This window comes from Danaus plexippus, chromosome 30 (assembly GCF_018135715.1).
Source record: "Danaus plexippus chromosome 30, MEX_DaPlex, whole genome shotgun sequence".
NCBI lineage: Eukaryota > Metazoa > Arthropoda > Insecta > Lepidoptera > Nymphalidae > Danaus > Danaus plexippus.
Window position 1 is genome coordinate 2,735,144 of NC_083557.1, and position 24,732 is coordinate 2,759,875.

The window sequence follows — 24,732 nt, forward strand, 5'->3', positions numbered from 1 at the left end:
TATTGTTTATTTACATTTATTTTTTTACAATGATAGCGAAAATCGATTACATGCGATTCCGTGAAGTTGAATGTCAAAAAATTGTTATGTAATACCAATAAATTATATTAATTTGTACTTCTCTTATTTTGCATCTTTCTCTACTGAAATTATTTTTAAGTAGTATACCATTAAACATATTTTAATTAATAATGAAAAAGTATTAAAATATTTAAACTAAATGGGAAAGTGTTGCCATTGTCAAATAATGAAAGCGGACATGGAAACACCATTTGACAAACTTGCTTCGCTAGAATTAGAATGACATTTCTTGAGTTGACTCGATTTTGAGGACGGTAAAAATAAAAGTTTGAAAAGAGAAGTGTTCCGCGAAAGTGATAAAAATCTTGTGTTATTTAATTTTCAGTAGTACAATTAATTTATTTTAAGTTTTTGTTAGGTGTTTATACATGAATATTCGTTATTGAAGTTGTAATATTTATAAATTACGACATGATTATTGAGAACCCAGACGCTTTCAAATCTTGGTTGACGTCCATATTGGAACCACTGTGAGTAATTTGTAACTTGTTAAGCGTAATCCATCGATGCACAAAAATATATATTTACTCAATAATATTTAAAACGACGTTAATTTTGTGTTGAAGGTACAATATATTTACTTAATAATAAATCTAACCTAAGTTTTAAAAGTTGTCCAGGTGTCACATTACAGTTTCGTAATAATCTTATCTGGTCTTCAATATTATAAAATTCACATAAAAACTTCATTTTAAAGACAAAAATAAATTGTTACAACTGTTTATCAATTCAAAATTCTATTTCTTGAGATCATATTTACTCCTCATTTTCCAATTACATTCGATTAGAAATTATTTAGATATGATAATGATCGCTAGTTATTGTAATCAAATTATTGAACGTATACCTATTTGTACTTACATCAAATGCTGACATATTCAGCAAACAATAAAGAAAAGAATCCTCACTTGCATATCTCGAAAAAAGCATTCATTTGTTTTTTTTTTAATTATTTATAAAATGGCTTAGGCGCCATTGCTGAGAGTACAGCATAAAAATATTCGTAGTGGATCTAGATGTGACCAACATAAAAGTCCTCACTTTGCTATATTTACCACCAAAATTGTTTCTCCGTTCCTGTACCTGTGAATGCTGCATAATAACATATAAAATTTGTCAATTTGTGTTACCCAAATGATGTTATTACATATAAGTATATATAAACTATCAGTTAATAATAATCAAAGGAAATCATTGGTTGTCTAAGTCAATACAATATTTAGCGGAGATATATTTCTAATACAGTTAATTGCCATTTGCAATAATTTTTACTGTAAATTTTAATTTAAAATTCATCAGTTTTATATATACATATATAATTTTTTCTTTTTGTACATTGCACATTCGCATGTACGAAACAAAAAAGTCCCTGTTATGTGCAAAAATAACGTGATATCATGTTAAAAGAAATTTTTATTGACATTTAAACAAAAATTGTAGGACAAGCGAAATATCTAGTCACAGTCATAGATTAAATTACTGTTGGTAAAGTTAATCCTATATAATCTATCCATGTTTAATGTATAAATTATTACCGAGAGAATTATAATCTATATCTAAAGAGCTTAATATATGTTTCAATAAAACCTATATATATATATATATATATGTGTGTGTGTGTGTGTGTGTGTGTATGGACACATGAAACGGCGTATATGTGTGTGTTGGTGTGTGTATAATTAGTATCGGACACACACAGAGATATGAAATCTATTTCTGTGTTTAATTTCAAATAAACTCTGTGTTGGTATTTGATATAATTTTAGAACCTGTTGATAGTTTTTTTAAGCTATTTTCATTCTCGATGCTGGTTTTATGGTATCATGAGAAAAATTAATGTTCTATGTAATTAAGGAAAACATACCTAAAGTAAGGAAATGAACATTTCTAAGTGAATTTAAGGATATTGGATTTTAATTTTATTGTATATATTTATACACATATATATATATATATATGCAACTAATATGACATGTTAAGTTTATGTACATCAGCTTCATGGAATTGTAGGATAAATTCTAGGCTATATCATATCCTGATGCCTAAGTTAAAGTACAAGAAGGTTTCATCAAAATCAGTAGAGCAGTTTTTGTGTTAAAGAGCAATAAACATACATACTTACAAAGTAACATTTTTACTATTAGCAGGATTTACAAATAAGATCTCAAACCGCATCTGTCTGTATGTGAATCAATAGTTGTTTAATTAATTTATTAATGAAAAAGTAAAAAGCAAGACATAATTATGTTTACTTTCTCATTTATATATATACATATAATTAATTAAAAATCTAACACACAATATATAAGAGAATTTTTATTGTATATTAATTACTTTTAAAATGACCAAACATACATATTTAATAATATCCTTATCAGTTACAAAAATTTTTTTATCAGTTGTGTCACCATTAACATGTAATCTCCCTTCAAAGATAATATTGTATGATATATGTATTCACATAAGATTTGTAACATACTGTACATTTGTTATTTCAAAATAATCGCCATATGTATATAAATTTAGTAAATCATGTCTGTCTGTAATAATTTTAATGGCTGTGTTCATTTTAATGGAACTCAAATCATAGATCAGTTTATCAAGTTCAAGAGGACAGTCACAGTGTAACTAACTGTTGCCTGTCTTTGCCCATACTATAGCTCCCTTTGAGACATACTATAGCTCCCTTTGAGACAAACATTATTACCACTATGAGGTATAATTAGATTTATTGAAGACCTTTTTATCAAAACCTGACTTGTGACAACAGAATTGGCAGTGCTATTTCAGTTAATTTAAAAATAACAGAAACAAATATTTAATTAAATGCTTAGCATCCATCTTCCATAAGTCAGTTATAAAGGTGCCTAAGTTACTCTCTATCATTGTTTGTGAGTGAAATTACCATCAAAATTGGTTCAGCATTACTAGATACTAGCCTGAATAAGCAGGCAGCCAGACAGACGAACAAAAAATAAAAAAAACATGTTATGTGTAGGTATTGTATATGCTAATATATTAGTTTAAAGTTATTTATCATTTAAATCAGATATATCAAACTAATTTCACAGAGACTAAGAGAACTGTCTCCAATACATTATAAGATCAGGAATCTGCTAGTACTAAGGTTATATAAAAAAAAAAAATTAAAATAAATTATTATTTAACTATAAAACTTAGTACATGTTCATTTTAACTATTAAAGTGTCCGTGTATTCAATGATGTTAATCGTAAATTCTGAACAGATGTGACGCGGACCCAGCAGCGCTGGCGAAGTATGTGTACGCGTTGGTGAAGAAGGACAAGTCCTTGGACGAGCTCAGGGATGGGATGTTGGATCAATTGGATGTGTTCCTTCAGCAGGGTGAGTGGCACATCCGTACAGAAGCTCTTCATCATGAGAAATTGATAACAACATATAAATGAAACTAATATTTTCGTATTACTACGCGTTATCTTGTTATTTTTAAATGAATATTAACGAATATCTTAGATTTCATTAATAGAAGCTCTTCATCATCAGAAATTGATATCGACGTGTAAATGTAACTAACATTTTAAACTACACACTCCTATCTCGTCGGCCTGTGATCATTGCTGCAAACTAACGGACACGTCGGGAGTATGTATTCAAAAATAATAAAACGAAGCGCAGTAATCGGAAAATATTAGTCTCGTTTAAATGGATACTCGCGGAAGTGTTAGATCTCATTGTACTGCTATACTAGCCGGCACGTAACTTGGGCAGAGACGATAAGGATCTAGTGACCACATTCAGTTGCACTAATTGTACACGCATAAACTTATCCCCACTACGACAAAGCATGCCAAGTTACGTGCCGGCTAATGTAACACGAAATCTGATCAGTCAAGCAAGAAAACATTTATGTATTTAACCAATTTGAGGGAATCAGTGACAGAAGTTTGAAAAATTTGAGAAATTTACGAATATAATGTTCAGTTCGACAAGCAAATCGTTATATTTAAACCTATTAGATATATGTAGGTTATTTACCTTATATGTCATTATAGTTATATAACTCTAATTCAATGAATTTATAACCTAACATCCAAAACTGCCATTGATTTTTAATATATCGTGTTCCAGAGACGAAGCCGTTCGTAGATATGCTGTTTAAGTCTCTGGAGAGTCAGGAGTACTTGAAGCCGTCAGCGGAGTCCCGCGAGCCCCGCGAGCCGTCACCGCAGCCCGAGCAAACAGAACCCGACAAACAGCCTGAACAAGAAAACCATGGTGACATGACATACTAATATATATATGAAAGCTCGTGAGCATGTCTGAGTTTGTGTGTTTGTTGCTCTTCAACACAAAAACTGCTGTATGGAATTTGGTGAAAGTTTACAGTGATGCAGCTCAGACGGCTGAATGAGACATAGGTTGTGAGTTATCACGACATAAGAATTGTATATGAAGTGACTACAGATGTCGCTACCGGTTGGTAGACGTAATGTGGTTTTAATAAACAATTACGTATTTTAAGGAAGGAAGTCGCGGGGAGGATTTGTATATTATAAACATCATCACCATGGCTCTTTGAATACAAAACATTAATCAAAAATCTAATATTATCTAACATATCAAAAATAAAACTTTATCCTTACCACAAACTGAAAACGCACAGTATAAAGTTTCCGATTGTTCTTCCTATGTTCATACTATTGTATTGGTAGATTCATCATTACTAACAACTGCACATTTCGTTTTCAGTGTCAACAGCCCCTACCACGGTTGTGGAGAAGCCGCCAATGCGTCGCTCACCTCCTCATAGAGTGGTGGTTCCTCGACTGAGACAACATCCACAGCACGAGCAGACCCTCGTGAAGGTACAATGACTTAGTCTTTTTTTATGAGAAAGTTGTCAAATGAGCAGACGGTCTATTTGATGGAGCTTAGACACCGTTCTCCATGGACATCTGTAACATAAGGTGTGTTGCGGTTGCGTTGCCGACCTTGATTGTGGAAGAGGGAGAGGAAAGAGTGGGAAAGAGGAAGCGCAACCGTCTCTCTCACTCGTCAGACGAAACGCAGCCATTAAAGACTACTTCACGAAGCTCTTCTGTGAGAGGATGGTACTTCCCTGGTCGAGCCAGCCAATGTTCGAGCTGTAGCTACTAGACCACAGCTAGGCTCTACCACCACTGGACATATGTCACTCCTATAAAGAAATATAAAAATTGTAGCAGGTTCAAATCCTGGTGCACTATCATACAAAATTATAGAAACAGTATTACGCCTGATAATGCTATCAATTATAACAATTGATTTTGCATTAAGTCAAGTACAAAAACTCGATTGATTTCAAGTGTACATCACTAACGCGTAGAATACAAACGTTTTACAGTTGTAAAGCTGTAAAGTAAAAATAGGTATTCGTATAAATAAAAGGATACAATTAATTTTCAACACTAAATTGGATGGATAAATTTTTTTCCTTATACCTTTGTATTAAAAATGTATATTTTCAGGTGCTACCGACGGAACTCCTAGAAGAGCCTGTAGATGCACCTAGGCGGAGGGACAGGAGAAATGATTCTGTTAGTATATAAACATACATATATATATATATACATACAAAACAATTAGATTTGCTTATATAATGAAAAATACGAGTTTATTTAGTTGAAAATATCTCATAAACTACCAACAGATATACAAAATACGTTTAAAATACTGTTGTTTGCTATTAAATTACAATATCTCGTTGCTCCCCATTCATTAATCATTCAGGGATCATCTCTTCCATCTCCCTTCCTTCCATATTTTATAATTATGTTGTTCCACACTTATTCCACACCTGTAATCTTACCACTAGTTTACACGGTCGGACTACACACTGAGAGTTTAGAGTATTTCATTCATACACCCAAGTTGATACCATGTTGTACGAAGATTTATAATGAAACTGAAAATTCCACATATTATTTGATTATGGAGACTTGTAGTAAGGATAGTTTACTGTTAGTTTAACCTGTGTACTGATAGTTTGACGTATTTTACAGGCACGCGATAAAGAAGACCGCCGTCGTCGTAGATCTAGGTCGTGGGAGCGGAGAGCTAGACGAAGGTGCGCTAGGTACGCTTACTAACATAGATGTATGTCGGTTCATCACTAACTATCTCCTCACCCATACACATTGTATACAGAGAAAAAATATATAACTAAATATCAGTAGTAATCTCTCTCTCTCTCTCTATATATATATATATATATATATATATATATGAGATTACCTGAAAGATATATAAAAGTTGTTTTGTTTTTTCTCTCAGTACATAATAACACCTCCCATGCTAATCGATCCACATCAAATCAAATCACACTAATGATTATAAGAACATGAACAAAACATTCAATACATAATTTTAATATTCTATTAATAAATACTTATATTGTAAATAACATTAATCAGCGTTACAGTGTGGCGAGCCTTATACGTAGAAGTATAAGGCTCGATTCACATGGTGATGCTGATCACAATTGTTTTTGTATTTGACAAATAGAATATCCTCTGTTTCTGGCGATAGTGTGAATTCAGTCTTATTACGTATGCAATAGGTATTATAATATCACTAATGATTTTTTGCAATGTACTTAAATTGCACGTCTGCGAAATCTGTAACCCATTTTTATTTTCATGTATCTCTTTTGATTGAAAACTGGCTTCCGGCGGCGATAAAAAAATATATTTTTCGAAAATTATGATAATTTGAGCACTTTTCACTATATTCCATATTGTATATGCTCGTTTGAAGATTTCCCGCGTGCTACGGGTTCGGTTCCCGGTCACAGCAAGCTGGGAATCATTCAATCGTTGTAAGGGGGAACCCACACTATATGAGATCGAAGACTTTCGCGAGTTTTGTTCATTCAAATGAAACTAATATTTTTCGGATATACTATGCGTGCTATATTTTTGTAAAAGACTACATACTATTTTTTTTTTTTTACTAAAGAAGCACTCGTAGTATATCCGAAAAATATCAGTTTAATTTAAACCACACTAAATAATAAATTAACTAACAACATATTATTTCATGTCTATAACTTAGGGATGCTATTTTTATGACTGTAATATTGTAGTCTACAATATATGTGTGTGCATATGTTTGTATGTATGTCTGTATGTTTCACAGACGCTCGTCCCGCTCTCCGTCGCCCCGCGGCCGTTACCGAAACAGAAGCCCGCCGACGCTCGATCGCCACGGTTCTAGATCACGGTATACTATCATACTCGCAGTAACATAGTTTAAATGCTGTATATAAATATATATTTTTAGATACTGTGTCAATTATTATCGTTATATGTGAATTAATGTTTTGTCTCCAGATAATAAATATCTTTATCATATTAAAATACAAAAATACATAATGTACATCGGATTTAATACAAATTGGTTGTCTTTAAAGAGTGACGTCAGCATCACTGACGTCACTTCCTCCAGTACGTTCCATGATATTTCCAAATGAAGCCTCAATTCTTCTCGATATCCGTGTACTTCTAGAAGGTTCTTCATATTCACACTCTTCAATAGTACACACTCACTGAACTTCACCGTCCGTCAATACCAATAAGTTTTTATAATAACTGGTGACAGCCTCAAGTCATTTTCATGTCGCATCCGTCATTAATGCTGATAGCTCCGATATATATGTTTAATATTATAAATGATCTTCAGATCGAGATCGCCGGTCCCGATCAGGGACAGAGAGTTGGAGAGAGAGAGAGACAGAATGAGACCGCTGAGGGAGATGGACAGAGATAGGATGTCAAGGGATAGAGAGCACAGGGACAGGATCACCCGCTCCAGGGATAGAGAACGGTGAGCGACATAAACATATATATATATATATGTTTGTTAGTTTGTTTGACATAACAAACCTCAGAAATTTGTAAAATTCTCTCAAATCATTGATAATTCCTATATTATAAAACTATTTCAAGTGGGATAAACACAATTAAATAATTTAATTTCACCGACAAAGAGAAAATCAATAATTTTATTACAGGAACTTAATTTCTTTGTATAGTTTGTATAACAAAATGTATGAAGCAATAATATACTCTTCAGGTCTAGGGAAAGGTCAATATCACCTCATGAAACCAGGATCGAGCATGCTGATGTGTTTAAGAGAAGGTGCAGAGACTTTGATGGTTTGTATGAAGATATTATATTATTGTATGTATGTCTGTGTGTAATTTAATCAAAAACGTTTATAGTACATATAAAATAATTAAGTGCTAGAGAATTTTTTTATATATTTTAAATATACAAGAAATGTCGCAGTTTTAATATATGTCGTTTTCCACTAACTAATCTAAAAGTCATTAATTTAGTTCAGTTTAATATTACGTGAGATCTAAGTTAGTTTCTAAATTAGCAACAAAATAAATATATTAATTAGAGAATATGCTATAATGTCTGTAATATATAGAAAATATATTTTTTGGACATATCTTATTTAATTCAAGTGATTTAAGTATTTATCATTTTTCTACTTTTCTTTCATTTTAAATCTTATACCATACAATATAATAATTTAATAATCAATTATTAGCAATAATCGATTAAGTTTGAAAATCGATTGTTAAGATTAGTTAGGATTTGATGTGAATATTGTCTAAACAGATATTTTGGATCTGATGCGTTGGTAAAAAAAAAAATTATAATATTTTGCATATTACGACATATAATTTTAGTTAATGTATATATCTACCTATATATACTATAGTGTAAATATTTGAAACTTATTGTTTCGAGCCATATTGTATCTGTGAGCGATTTAGTAGGAAATTAGCGTTTGATGGTAGAAAACGGTTTTAATCATATTGTTTTTATATTTTATAGTGAAGGGTTACTGTATGCGTGGAGACCTCTGCGAGTGGGACCACGGCGCGGACCCTGTTGTGTTGGAAGACGCCGCCCTCACCAGGGTACTGGCTGGACCTCCCGCACTCGCTGGTACGAGATACACACTCACACAGACACACACACACATGTGATATCTCAAAATATATTGGCACAAGTACATATTCACACACACGCAAGCACAGACACAGTGTTAAGGTGACTCACATATATAAATAGATTATAGTGGTGTGCATTACACATTTACATACACACACATGGTTAAATGAAAATAGCACGGAGTACAGGGCACGGAGTCGCCGGTGGGGAATGTACCCTAATACATTGACAAAGATAATGTAGAAAACGGTTTTAAACTGAAACATGCCGCATCTGACTTTATATCAGAGTAAAGCTATGGATTGTTAACTCAGTACTGTATGTGTAAGAAAAATTATATTTATATTGAATATTTGTTGAAAAATATTACCCACCATTCCAGAATACAATCCCGCCGCTCCGGACATCTGGTCTGGCGGAGTGGTGGGCGCTTTCCCCCCTCCACCGCCGCCCCACCACCTCGCCCCCCGGGAACTGGTGCCCATACCACGGTAAATATATATCAAAAAAGTCTTTCATGAAAAATCTCTCCAATATAACATATAAAGATATATCCAATGAAAACACGCATTTTGCAATACATTTTTTAAGTATAAAAATGTATTGCAAAATATATATTAATTTCATATTTTCCAGTGTTCGTCACGAGCCGCCAATGGGAGCAGCTATGCCCCCTCCACCAAGACATCCCCCTCCACCCAAAAAGACCTTTGAATACAACAGATTAGGTAATAAATATAATGATAAGTAAACATTTCATATAAAGTATCTTAATTTACATCATGTTAGTTATTTTTTGACCAAATAACCTCACTCCAATGTTAATTTTAAATATATAAGGACATATCGTTGGTCACAATGAACACTGATGTTCTTCACAAGCATTAATTTATTACTGGTCAATCAAATATATTGATTTCCTATAATCAGTGCTAATCAATACGGAAGTATTTACTTATATCAAGAAGGAAATAGAAAGTATATAACGGTAAAATTATTATCACAAACGATATTCGAGCCCGCTACTATGGAATATAAATGCCAAGTTATTTAATAAAAAAATTTCATACAGTATTTTAACTGCTTATGTCCTTATTAGTTAGGTTTCTATACAAATAATAATATATATATATATATATATATATATATATTTATGTCATATATCTCCAGGTCCGCCACGGCCGTTCCAGTCCAACGCGAACTGTTCATTGGAAGTGAAGAAAGTACCTCGCGGCTTGAACGACATAACACATCTGAACAATCACTTCTGTAAATTCGGCAAAATTGTTAACATACAGGTCGATATACTTATAGTTATATAATAATGTTATATCTCTATAGTCGCCATATTTATAGTATAAATGTATCTCAAATATTAATTTATACATTAACTTGGTGATATCTAACACTTGCGAGTGCATTCATATAAATAAAACTAATATTTTCGGATTTACTACGCGTTTTCGGTTTAAAGACATTTATTTCTCATAATGAACACAAAAGTTCACTTATAATAAGAAATTACAAGAATTTTGCTTGTACAATACATAAGGGTACATTTAAAAGTCTGCCTTATGAATTATATACAGTAAAATGAAATGTTGCGGGTAGTTATATTACACAAGCATGTTTAGGTAGGCGTTACATTAACTTATAAATTATTTTGCACATATTCCATTACTTGTATATATTATCTTGTAATATATTAACAACATGCATACATCCACATCTCGTCCGTCCGTGATCACGGTTGCTGCGATGTAACCGAAACGTGGGTCTGTAGTTGAAATAGTAAAAAACGCGTAGTAATCAGAAAAACATTAGTTTTATTCAGACAATAACTTGATAAATAACTCAATAGAGTTCTCCTGTAGCTAATCTTGCTATATCAGGATGAAGAAAAAAGTTAAAATCGTGCACAGAAATAAATGAGTGTATCAGATAATACAACACGCGCGTTGTTGGCAGATCATTATAATTTTATTATTATCACAGATTAAATATATTTTTCATATTTATACACTAGTATAATGAATAGACTTAATTTTGACATTTTTTTTTTTGTAAACTTCTACAAGTTTTTTCTACTATAGATACTTCAAGTACACCAATTATTTTCTATGTAATTAATACTATCAGCAGTCATTATGATTGTACTGTAATTACTTAGTTTTTAATCACTATATTATAATTAGTTAATTACTAATATAATTACTCTGATAATTTGTATATATATAACTAATAATTTAACGATCGTAGGTCTGTTTTGAGGGGGATCCAGAAGCGGCTCTTATAACGTTCTCGAATCCGACCGAGGCCAATGTCGCGTACAAGAGTACGGAGGCTGTGCTGAATAATAGATTCATTAAAGTCTTTTGGCACAACCCTGAGGTGAGAATTATTTTGATATATCTCAAAATTATATTAAGTTATAGTATTTAAAATTATAGTAAGTTTTTCTTATATATTATTTGAGTTTCATAATTTTAATATGTTCCTTTAGACAAAAACTCTCACGTTTTGTTTTCATAGACTGTTACTTTGTAAAACAGTGCCCGGGTACATGATATGTAGTAAGTTACAATAGTACTTAGTTCTTAAGCGTATACATTAATATATATTTTTACATTTTTCACAGAATAAACAAGAGAATACAGCACCACCGGGACAACAGGCGCACAAACAGACGGACAGACAGAATTCACATCCAATGTCACACAACAAGGTGCTCATCAACAAAGAAAACATGAAAGCGACAGCTGACAACAAAACTGTTGAGAAGGTTTGTGCCTTATGTAATATATAGACATACATACATACATTTGGTATATATATATATCTTCCCGCGACTATTTCCGTGACACAACATATTATAAATATCTCTATATAATAATAACGTAGCCTATAATGATATATACATGTATGTATGGAGTATAGTCTGATTTAGACTTCTCACCTTGCTAGACTATGAAACAGCAATAATTATTATATATATCAAAACTATCAGTATAATAAACGAGAAACTATAAAATACGAAACCATAGAAAATACAATAAAATTGTCAACATTATCGTTTCAGAATACCAAAGAACAGTCTAACGGTAATGATGCCCCGGCACCTCGTCCGAATCCTCGCCAACTATCAGAGCATCACCGACGCGCCCAGGAACTGCTCCAATCACAGCTGAGGCAGCAGCGGTTGATGATTGAGAAGCTCGAGGCTGGAGGTTTATCAGATCAACAGAGGACAGCTCTCATGGACGCTATCAAGGCGTCCCATGACGGTATAGAGAAGCTGAGGGAACAACTTGTCGCTTACAACGGAATGAGAGCACAGATGCAGGTGATTATTGTTTACTATTAGAACAGCGTATACACTCAAGTGACTCACATTACTCACGTACAGAGTATAGAAGGGGTAATTAACACTTAGATGACAGGACAAGTAACTCACATAGATGACAGGACATGTAACTCACATAGATGACAGGACGTGTAACTCACATAGATGACAGGACGTGTAACTCACATAGATGACAGGACAAGTAACTCACATAGGTGACAGGACGTGTAACTCACATAGATGAGAGGACGTGTAACTCACATAGGTGACAGGACGTGTAACTCACATAGATGAGAGGACGTGTAACTCACATAGATGAGAGGACGTGTAACTCACATAGATGACAGGACAAGTAACTCACATAGGTGACAGGACGTGTAACTCACATAGATGAGAGGACGTGTAACTCACATAGATGAGAGGACGTGTAACTCACATAGATGAGAGGACGTGTAACTCACATAGATGACAGGACGTGTAACTCACATAGATGAGAGGACGTGTAACTCACATAGATGAGAGGACGTGTAACTCACATAGATGACAGGACGTGTAACTCACATAGATGAGAGGACGTGTTACTCAACATAGATGAGAGGACGTGTAACTCACATAGATGAGAGGACGTGTAACTCACATAGATGACAGGACGTGTAACTCACATAGATGAGAGGACGTGTTACTCACATAGATGAGAGGACGTGTAACTCACATAGATGACAGGACGTGTAACTCACATAGATGAGAGGACGTGTTACTCAACATAGATGAGAGGACGTGTAACTCACATAGATGAGAGGACGTGTAACTCACATAGATGACAGGACGTGTAACTCACATAGATGAGAGGACGTGTTACTCAACATAGATGAGAGGACGTGTAACTCACATAGATGAGAGGACGTGTAACTCACATAGATGACAGGACGTGTAACTCACATAGATGAGAGGACGTGTTACTCAACATAGATGAGAGGACGTGTAACTCACATAGATGAGAGGACGTGTAACTCACATAGATGACAGGACGTGTAACTCACATAGATGAGAGGACGTGTAACTCACATAGATGAGAGGACGTGTAACTCACATAGATGACAGGACGTGTAACTCACATAGATGACAGGACGTGTAACTCACATAGATGACAGGACGTGTAACTCACATAGATGAGAGGACGTGTAACTCACATAGATGAGAGGACGTGTAACTCACATAGATGACAGGACGTGTAACTCACATAGATGAGAGGACGTGTTACTCAACATAGATGAGAGGACGTGTAACTCACATAGATGAGAGGACGTGTAACTCACATAGATGACAGGACGTGTAACTCACATAGATGACAGGTTACATGAACTAACTCACAGGCGGCGAAATATTAGTTATTAAAGTTATCATTAGTATTGTTTTTATGATCTCAATGTGAGCAAGTCGTGCGTTATAAGTGATACCTCTTCCATGTCACGACTGTTATAACGTAAACAGTGTAAACATCCCAGACTATACTTATATTGTATACATGTACATACAACAGAGTGATTTACAAACAGGAGGATACAGTCGCCCGGTCCATGGCGCGCCTACAGCTGCAGGTACCGGCGCATGCGCATGTTGACATGCTCACGAACATGCATACATGCACATGCCGGACGTGACGTAACGCGTAACACATACCAGACAGACATACACATGGGGATGTTATGGATAACTATATATATATATATATATATATATATGTATGTCAGGCTCATGTTTCACTTTGGGTTGCATCAAAATCGTAATCAGTACCTGTGGTTATCTTTTTTACAAATGTTAAGTCATCCGCTCCACGGCTTACCGTATGCGACAGTCCCATGCCGTCCCCATGCATTATGATCGTTTGTGTGGCATGTCACCTGCTATATGTCGTGGTTTCGAAGCTTGCTGTTCGAGTGAACTTATATTTATATGAGCATTCAGACTGTATTTAATCAGAACGAAATCATATGTCAGCATGACATACGCATGCGCGTACAAACGAACACACAGGACATCATAGCATACTTACAATTAGTATAAATTAATATATTACCCGTAAAAAAATATAGTTTTTTTTTAATTATTAGTAGTTTCCTATAGTGTTAACCGATTTCAACGTACAAATTAAAAAAAAATCCCGGGTCTCTAAATGTAAAAAAAAAGTACTTAGATGTAGGTATTTTCTCTTAGTCGCGTTTAAATACTGGAACGTATATTAATATAAAATTTTTGAACGGTATAAGAAAGATATGATTTTTCTTTAAATAAATTCTCCTTTAACTATTTTTGAAGTCGGTTAAATGTACCAGTTAGTTAGTTGTTCAGGTATTGTTATAATGTAGATTACTTAATTATGACTAGATAAAGTTATGTTAGAGACGAGAAGTAGTTATAAAGAAGGTATCGGTTTTTAATGAAAAAAAAACATACATACATACATACGTACGTAGGGCCAAATGTATCATAGGTTTTTGTCATATAATCAATTAAGCATTCATTTGGTGCGCTGTACAAATGCATTTGTGCTAATCACTAACTTTAAGTATAGCGATGACTATATATATAACTAACACCGTCTGTCTGTCCGTCAGGCTAACGTCAAGAAACCGAAAACGGCCCAGGAGGCGCAGAAGGAGATCCTGGACGCGGAGCTGGACATCATAACCAAACAACAGGTTGGTTGGACTGTTAGTGTAACACACACACACACACACATGCATACAACATTAATAACAAGTCAGTCATATCTTCCCTGTGTGTAGTTAATTTGCAAAGATTAAAAAGTATAAAAATATTAATTTTATTATTATTTTTGCTGTAATAGTTGATTGCTTGACTGAATGAATGATTGATTGATTGAGTTCACGATGCATTCATTGATTGGTTAAGTGCTTGAACATTTGTTTGTATGTTTGATAGCTTACAAGATAAAATGATTATTCTCTGAGCTCCTAAATGTTTTACTGTTCAACAATCGGTTGAATGGTTGATTGATTCACTGAATGCTTGATCGATTGATTGATTGATTGATTGAATGCTTGCTAGCTGATTCATTACTAAGCTGCATATTTGTTTGTATATGTCCGGAATTAATTTTTCCTTCAATCAATTTCAGGAGGGCCAGGACGTGTCGGAGTTGTCGCAGCGCATAGCGGCGCTGAGGAGGGCGGCGGCGGCCCTCGCGCCGAGGAGGACCAATAGGTAGATACTATATATAGGAAATGAGTTACGCACAGACCGACACCCCGCGGACATAGTATATTATATGTTATCTGTATTATAATGTCTAGCCGGCTTAGAAGATCGGATGTAATATTAAGATGTTCTTTTATTTGAGAGGTAATTATAAATATTATACGCGGGCAGTTTAAATGTCTAGACGATGTGATCAAAATTATATTCACTTTTTAATTAAAAATCATATTATCATATTTATTTCTAAAAACACTAGATTTTTTTTTTTTTTAATAAAATGACATCTATGTGATAATATACAAATATTCCTCCGTATGACTAAAGGGAGCTTTTATATCTCCTGTTTAATATGAAAAGAATGATATCTATGCCATTATTACAAGTTTAAACTCAAAACCTACAGTTTTTAGTTTATCATTCATATAAATTGGTACATGATACCGTCACGTCTGGTGTATGAATGAGAAACCACTAACTGTAGGTGTTGAGTTTGAAGTATTATACTCATATTAAGGCAAGGGCTTTGTATTATATAGGATGTCTGTAGCTACATTAAATTAATGTCAGATTTTTCCCATTCTATACAACAAGCTACCGAATTGTGAAGAGAAAGATTAGGTAAGGTGAACATTTAAAAATTAATATGTTTTGTATAATTATCAAGTTTTTGCTCGGCTTGTTTTGACAATATTTTTTTTGTTCTGATAAACATCGGAGATTATTTCTAAGTATTTTCACTTGAACAAATGAAACAAATGCAAAATTAATGATACATATACAGATATATTATTTTATCCTTAATTTTTTTTTGTGAATTCTTTGTATATATATATATATATGTAGAATATTACTTAAATTTTCATAGTAATATAATAAAATGCATAGAGAAAGATTATGTCTGTGAATGTTTTATCGAGTTGTGAAGCTGTACATTGCAACATGATTTTTTTATTTTAATTTACCTAATCATTTTGAACTATGTAACCCACATGATGCGCACGGTGAGTCATGCTACTATAAACTCTGTTAGCGCCCTGACGGGGAACATGGACACGTACATACATATATTTTATATAACTATTGACATTTGTATTCGGTATGTTGGTACACATCGCTCAAAAAAGTCGATTGGTCTCTTAAATCACTCTGAGAAGCATATGTTTGTTTTAATTAATTTTAATGTCAAAAATGCAAAAATAAAATATTATAGATTTGACGTTACGGGGCTGTCCTTTCTGGCGTTTTATATCGACTATGCTATGTATAGGACTAACCTTATCCGTGTGCTAGGGGGGGTCGCTTCAACCCGGCCATGCGTTTCTCGCGGGCGTCGAAGGTGTTCAGCGTCAACCAGTCTGTGGACCATCGGCCGCGGGCGCTGCTCGTGTCCGGCTTCGAGCCCGACGAGCTCGACGCCCTGCTGGCGCACTTCGCGGTGAGCAGACACACACACACACACACAATACATCATGATACATAAGCATTACCACATTTTATTTAATTTATATAGTTTTCAGCGTCTGTAGTGGAATTTTACTTTACAAAAAACAAATCTGGATCACGTAAAGCGTTTTTAGTCAACAAATAGAACGATAAGCAAATTACAAACGCGAAAACAAAATGGCTGACGTGTACCGAGTTCCTATCCGTCTTAATTTAGGGAAGTCCTGTTAATAATAGTTTTGATTGTCCATGTGTGTTGCAGCAATTCGGCGAGATCACTGGTAAGGAGGTGAACCTGTCCGTGCCGGAGCTGGTGGTGCAGTACCGGGCGAGGCAGCACGCCGAGCACGCCTTGCACGCCGCCAGGAACTACAGCGACAGAACGCTCTCGGTGAGGGGAGGGGGAGGGGGAAGCGCTACACACACACACACACAAAAACATCAAAGAATATAGTTGTCTTACAAAGCCACCACGTTTAAATGACAAATCAAAACTCAACTAGAACCAGCTCGTTTTGAAGATTTTTAACTAATCATACATTTTAAAGGTTCGGCTCAAATTAAATGCGTGTTGCCTATACATGTATGTACATACTATTATATTATACAGGAATCGGACATGAATTTGTCAAAATTTCGATAGATTTAATCAAATCACTATACATACACTGTACCCAAAGCTTATCATACAAGCTCCACTGAGGATGCAGTCAGGGTGTCACTGCGAGGAACCTGACCTCTTGGACGCAAAATCTTTTGTGTCAAAGCCCACATCATCTTCTCGTCTAACACTAACGTAACACCTTCCAGATCACGTGGGTAACGAACAGCAAGCCCATCGCAGCGCCCGCCCTCAACGGAGATTCATCTCACGAGATAAAGGACGTCACGGTACGGAACCTGCTCATGATACAATAACTCCGGGACAGTAGGAACTAGTATTGGATGGTAAACGTGGCAGGGTGTATGGGTCAGGGTGGAACGTGACCAACGTTTCGGGTCAATGTCCCGTGTTTATTTTGTATTTCTGAGCCTGAGTTCGCCTTTTAATCTATTACAATCATTCATTCATTCAATCAATCAATCAATCATTCTGTAGACTATATAACATTGGGATCCTTTGAATCTCTTGATTGTATTAAAATAAGGACTAAGTGTTTAACGAGCTCTGCTTCAGTATCTTAATAAAATACAAGTTTCTGAGATAACAGCATACAAACATAACTTATCATTTAGTTAGTGATTGAAAATTTTAATAATATATGCGTATAATGTTAACAGAGACCAGCTCGTCTGGACGAGGACGAAGAGGACGAAGAGCATCGCTCGTGGAGACGCTGACGCTGATACGGAACACGGAACCCACCCGCAGCGGACCGGACGCGGCGAACCGCCCGCCCGCCCTCAGCCGCCCTCACGCACACACCGGCCTTAATATATTTAGTTACCGCCCGATGTTTACACTACTGTAAACAATATATTAAACCTTTTTATCATACTGTGTGGACGCCTTCATGTTTGTGAGACATACTACATCCGAACGACTCTCGCTAACACCTGTATTGACTAGGATATTGAGAATATATTATATACGTAGGGTAGACATATATTTAGTTTAGAGAACCGCTAGTGATTTGAAATTTATACAGATATAGCATTAGTGTAAGGTCAGACTACTATTTGAAGCGTATCATGTATTTTATACCTCAAGAAAGCAATAATATATATAGAGCGGGCGCGCGGCGTGGCGGGCTACACACTAACTGACGCTTCCATAGTACTTATAAACTTTAAGCGAATGTAACGCGGCGAGCCAGGCGTTTTAGTACAAGCGAGTTTATCGTAAGGTTAAAAGATATTGTAACTAATTTATACTGTGAGCCCGCGAGCTGTACGGAACACGCGGATCAGATCTGGGAGCGTACTGCGGTACGATGTGTTTTTTTTTTTTGTAAAATATTTATATTGGCACGATGATGTCGCTCTTACTGTCAGTTTGACGGTTAGTTAGTTAGTTACTGAACTACGGAAGCGACGTTGGACTCGTCAACTATGAGTGCCTATGTTGCACGTCAGACTGACAGTAATAAAGGACTCTTTTTTATCGAGTTGTTACTTAGGGCGTGTCGGTTTAAGTTTGATTTTTTTGTATTGTTGAGTGTTCGTGTAGATGTATTTTAAATAGATTTATACATTGTATGTAATTATGGAGCCCGCTGTCGCTGTGGTGGGGGTATTGAATTATAAATTATAAAGCTGGTGACACACTGTTAAATTGATGGACGTTTTTATAGTAAAGATGTCATCCCGTCTTTAAGAATGGATATTGTTCGAGTAATTTTTTTTTTTCATTATAATTTTATATTGGATTTATATAAGAGATTAATTTAAAACACTAAGTAACTTTTGATAGATTATCACCACGTATTCTCCCCCATTATAAATCTGCAGTCGCCTCCATAACCTTTTGCGTCGGCTTTGTTCGTTTTTTTCTTATTATAATTCTTTTAATATATATGTAAATTGTAATTACTAGCTGTAGTCGCGTGTTACTGACTTAGGTGTAATGAAAAAAATATATATATATGTGGCGAAAAAAAAAACCGAGGACCGCCAAAAGAATAAAATATGGCGGAGAAAATATTTTTTGACGAAGTCAGTGCGTATTTTTCAAAGGCGGTTGCTTGTTTATACGAATGTAACACAAGAAAAGAGAGGCTTGTGGTTTTGTTTTTTTTTTTTTTGTAAAAAAAAAAATGGCTGTTGAATAAAAAAATAATGCGACCGCCACAATAAATGTTCAACGTTTCGCGCAGAACGTCTCAGCCTCGGCTGCACAGGTTTTTGTTTCAGGAAACCAGGAAAAACTATGGAGAAACTGCGACTTGGAGGTGTCGTTACGAGCTGTACGAGCTGTCATTTAAATATAACCTATATTTTCGTACGTACGGCGAGTTTATTTAAATTTATACTGAATACTCCCGCTCGGTTGTGTTCCAGCGACCGTGATCAGGCTGACGAGATGAAATTTTCCTAAATTTTCCAAAGAAAGCGCTAGTGAAAGTGAAAATCCGATGATTTTTCGTGTCTTGTACTGAGCTTGACATTGTGTTGCTGGAAGAGCTGTAATCAATCCCGGGGACACTCCATCGCGATACAACACTAATCCTAGTCCTCCGTGGTGTGAAGCGTAAAACGGTTTTGATGAAATGACCAGGTAGTGAATCTTATACCCTGGAACGGAATGAGGTAATCCCAGGATCTCTTCGACAATCAGCTTCCAGGAGCCGTCACCGATCGCTGACGTAAAACCCATCTCAAATAATCATATCAGTAAAAAATTGGCCATAGAAATGTCTGCTAACAAACACTGCCGCTCCCGGCTGAACAGAATTTGATGCTGTTTAATCAAAAACAGAAGTTCCAGGTGCTTTTACACATGATACATGAACTCATTGGTATACTAGAGATAGTTATAGAGAGATCAATAATTGTAACAGCTGGAGAGGTGATGGTAACCGTTGATTGTCAGAGCTTAGGTATCTGGTTGTTTGTGTCAAAATATTAGGTTACGCGTAAGAATTTGTAGAAGAAATGGTTCTTTACATGATGATTCAGCGGTCAACATCCTCACCGTCACCAAACTTGATGATTCAGTCAACGAACAGCTGCCTCATCCTCTGTACCATCTGGATTTGGGTTTATTTTTAACCGATTTAAAAAAGGAGGAGGTGTCTCAATTCGAGCGTATATACGCTTTTTGGTTCAATAGTTGAAAAAATCCTTCTACTTTCAAAAAAATCATATTTTAAAATTTTAAACGTATTTTTCAATAGATTAACTTCACAGTCGACTGATGATTAACTGGAATATATATTCAGCAAGATCTATTTGCTTTTATATTGGTAGAAATGGGGTTTACCAGTGTTGGCATACTTGAACGAGTGGAGCTGTTCCTTGGGAAACCAACATCCCCAAAGACCCAAAGACCATACCATCAAGGTCAATAAGTATTTTGAGCTCATTACGAAAAGGGTCGTCGTAAATTTTTATAGAAGCGAGAGCGAGAGGTTTACCTAAAACTTTACAACCTACTCAAAGACTTGGGCCTGTCCAGAATCAACATCAATTCATTCTTAGAGCGTACTTAGAAGGCAGCCCTAGTAGGTTCGTTTCAAATTAAGTTAGGTAGAGAGAGGAGCTTGGTAGAGGTGAGCGTTTAATGCACGTTAGATAGGGTCCCTTAAACCTAGGGTGGACCGCCGACACGGTTACTTGACCTTCCGGTTGGTGCAGATCCTCTCGGGGCACGGTAGCTTAGGGCGGTATCTGAGCCACATAGCCGGAAGAGAGCCGATGGCGGCATGTCACCATTGCAGTTGCGTGGATGATACGCCCGACCACACATAAGCGGAGTGCCCTGCGTGGGAAACGGAGCATCGCCAACTAGTCACCGAGGTTGGCGCGGACCCTTCGTTGCCGGCCGTAGTTCAGGCTACGGTTGGTAGTGAGAGGACTGCATAAAGGGGAAGGGAAGACGATCCCTCCTCGGCGCCGATGTGCCGACGAAGGCTGCGTCGTAGGCAGTGGGCTTATGCCCGCCGAATGCATCCCCAGTGAGAGGAGCCGGGTAATCCGATGCCCGATGATCCAGGCAAGTCGAGAGCTGCAGGTCTTGCGTTCTAGCAGGCAGGTCTTAGAGACGGAAGGAGGGTGTGGGTGGGGCCCACCTCTCCTACCAAAGGCGGAGTCCCTAGAGCCTCGTGCGTAGTGAACGGATGAATAGCAGGCTGTCCCCGCACTGCGCCAAGAACGTCGAGGGGTTTTAGTGGGTGGAAATCACACATGCCCCGGTCGTGTTCCGTCTTTGAAAGATCTCCCCTCGTAAAAAAAAGGGTCCCTTAAACCTACATATGGGTCGCAGTCCTAGGCACTATTGAAGCTCCTCTCCCTACACTGATGGACCCGGCACCCGCACGGTGAATCCATAGAATCGTGCGAGGTTTTGACTTTTGATAATGTATCGCGGACAGGCATTTTGGTCCCTGGAGTCGATTCATTACATTTACACCTTCCAACACACGTGTTGTAACAGTTCTGTGTAACTGTCGCCGGGTCCGATAGTGGTGGTGTGCAGACCAATGGCCCTATTAATGATTTTGTTACTTTTATATTAAACTACTTTTCTGGTTTGCTCCCATTTTATTTAAATTTTGCCCCACGATTTTATTTCTAATAACAATGATTCCGTAAACCGAAAGGAAAGTGTCTGTCAATTTGTTTAGTTTTTTGTCGTTCTTCTTCAACGATTTCTTAATTATCTCGCGTTATACTCTAAATCAACATAGAATAATATAATATTCTTTTTGAGTTTTGAGAATTTGTAGAAATACAGCTGCAGTCGGTCCACCAGAAACGTTTGGATCTTTTATGTTTTCTGTGAGAAAAGCTAGGAACTTTTCAAATACATTATAGTTTCAAGACGAAAGTATCTAATAAGGTATAGTCGCTGCAATCCTGTGTATTTACACCAGGTCTTGTATATTTTCAACCCCTCACACTGTTTTAAAACACGCCGTTGGTGCAAACAGTTGTTATCTTATTCCTCATACTCTTGATTTGTGTGAACCAGAACTTTATATGTACATATGTGAACTAAATGTAAATGACGCTTTTTCGTGTAAATAGTATTTCCTTGTTAGTTATAATGTCTCTGTTTATTAACGCAGAGTTTGAACACTAGGGATATGATATAAGTATATTGCGAATTACTAATACCTTCGTTAGTAATTTTCACGTACGGAAAGACGTGTGGAAGTTGGAAATATTTGTCTAATGGCCACATTATTGTACAAATCTAAGACAAGGGAAAATTCCTCAAGCATCAACAAATCCAAGAAGGCTTGTTACTAGTTGCTTGTAATATTTTTTGAAGATTTCAAGTTTGGGCCCATGGTGAACGTGTCTTATATTAAAAGTTATTACGGGAGGGTCTTTTCAAATGTGAAAGTTCTTTATATATATTCTTATTCTACCCGTTAATTATTCGTTAATTAGTTAAGTCGTTTCAGTCTCGAAGATCTTTAGTTTTATTTTTGCTGTACCATATGAAAATTAATATCTGTTTATGTACTACTGAAAATCATCTGACATTTGACGCTTCCGTCTTTCGGCCTACATCCGGTAAGTTTCCCGCAAACACCTTTTTTGTATTACATACGTATAGGTACCTAAAAACAAAAATTTTGATTATCGCACCTTTGTAACTGAAATAACGTGTATTCTGGCTTCTATTAATAAGACCTGTAAATGACATTAAAATCTGGATATTTGTGATAAGTGAAAATATTTGAAGGTCCCCAGATATAAACATAAAAAGGTTCCACTGTATTTACTACTTTATTTGTATAATTTTTCTTGTTATTACGTCTGAAAATCTAGTTTTTTTTTGCTTTTCACAACCTCAGCAGGGTTTGATGGCCGTATAATATTCTTCAGCACTAACATTGAACGACATTTAACTTCATCGTATCCACATTTAATTTCATCGTATCCACATTTAATTTCATCGTATCCACATTTAATTTCATAGTACCCACATTTAACTTCATCGTATCCACATTTAATTTCATCGTATCCACATTTAATTTCATCGTATCCACATTTAATTTCATCGTATCGAGTGACACATTCTTGAAAATATTGCATATTCTGTCAATGACTCCTTTACACATGGTAAAGTCGCTGGTTGTGGCTTCAGGTGGTTCTTACGATGCTGTCGAGGCATCTTGCAGATGGGTGAAAGCGTGCATCCCATCCTGCAGTTCGGCCTGTGGATGTTCAGCACCCCAAACGTTTTTGTCTATCTGACACAAGAGCTTTGTCGATAGTAGCTAATATGCTGGGGAAATCTGGTGAGTTCCACTGTTATATCTGTTTGTGATTTTGGATTTCCTTTAAGCGGCATATTCCTAGATGTTGCCAGAAATCCTAGACACTTATGTCAAAAGCTAAAGAATGAACAACCTGAATTGAATCCGTAATTCATGTTTGTAGGAATAGAAACAATATTATTAGGACTATTTGTATTTATCTAGTGTTGTTTGTTCGTAATATTGGGAATTTTTCGTCTTCTATTTCATTATGCAACAGCTTTACGACAAGCATTTCCATGCTTCCAGTTTTTCATTCAAAAATCTTCTCAGATGATTATATCCTAGGTTCATTCAGATAATTATTTAATATCTTCCGTGACAGCTATAATAAATAAATTTAACGTTTTAACAAGCTTATCTTATATAACTCACACTAACATTACGTGACTGAAAAGGCTTTAAAGTTCAAATCGCCATCCGTAATCCGAACCCACTACATTAACAGGATTATATCTGTGTTCTGAATCTTGTAGTTTTGTATCTGTCAATGATTTTCATCTTTTGTCGTATGTTCAACTTTAATGAATATTTTAAATTGAATTAAAGTTTAAATTTCTTATATTTTCCGACCTGACTAATCTGATCATTTCAAATTTATTCTGAAATATATCTTTATAGGTGACACTAACAAAATAATTATCATGTACACATTCATTAGGGACTTCTTTATAGCACACTTACTTCCGCACATTTATCTCGGCTATTTTTCTCTATTACTCTA

General features: G+C 35.6%; 1 protein-coding gene across 4 annotated transcripts; it reads left to right on the top strand.

Moving 5' to 3' along the window:
- Positions 1 to 295: 295 nt before the first annotated feature.
- LOC116776577 (RNA-binding protein 26) lies at positions 296 to 19,873 on the top strand. Of its 4 annotated transcripts, none has more exons than XM_061525574.1 (23): positions 296 to 551; positions 3,328 to 3,446; positions 4,191 to 4,337; positions 4,812 to 4,927; positions 5,570 to 5,638; positions 6,104 to 6,177; positions 7,239 to 7,322; positions 7,782 to 7,925; positions 8,175 to 8,257; positions 8,952 to 9,065; positions 9,454 to 9,562; positions 9,708 to 9,799; positions 10,242 to 10,369; positions 11,331 to 11,462; positions 11,710 to 11,853; positions 12,151 to 12,414; positions 13,971 to 14,012; positions 15,030 to 15,113; positions 15,554 to 15,639; positions 16,924 to 17,068; positions 17,339 to 17,467; positions 17,887 to 17,967; positions 18,358 to 19,873. In XM_061525574.1, the coding sequence occupies exons 1-23, from the start codon at positions 493 to 495 to the stop codon at positions 18,415 to 18,417; spliced, it is 2,505 nt and encodes an 834-aa protein (XP_061381558.1). In that variant the 5' UTR covers positions 296 to 492; the 3' UTR covers positions 18,418 to 19,873. The 4 variants fall into 4 exon arrangements, with proteins under 4 accessions (XP_061381558.1, XP_061381559.1, XP_061381560.1 ...); XM_061525575.1 differs by having other exon boundaries at positions 6,104 to 6,168; XM_061525576.1 differs by lacking the exon at positions 13,971 to 14,012.
- The last annotated feature ends 4,859 nt before the right edge of the window (positions 19,874 to 24,732 follow it).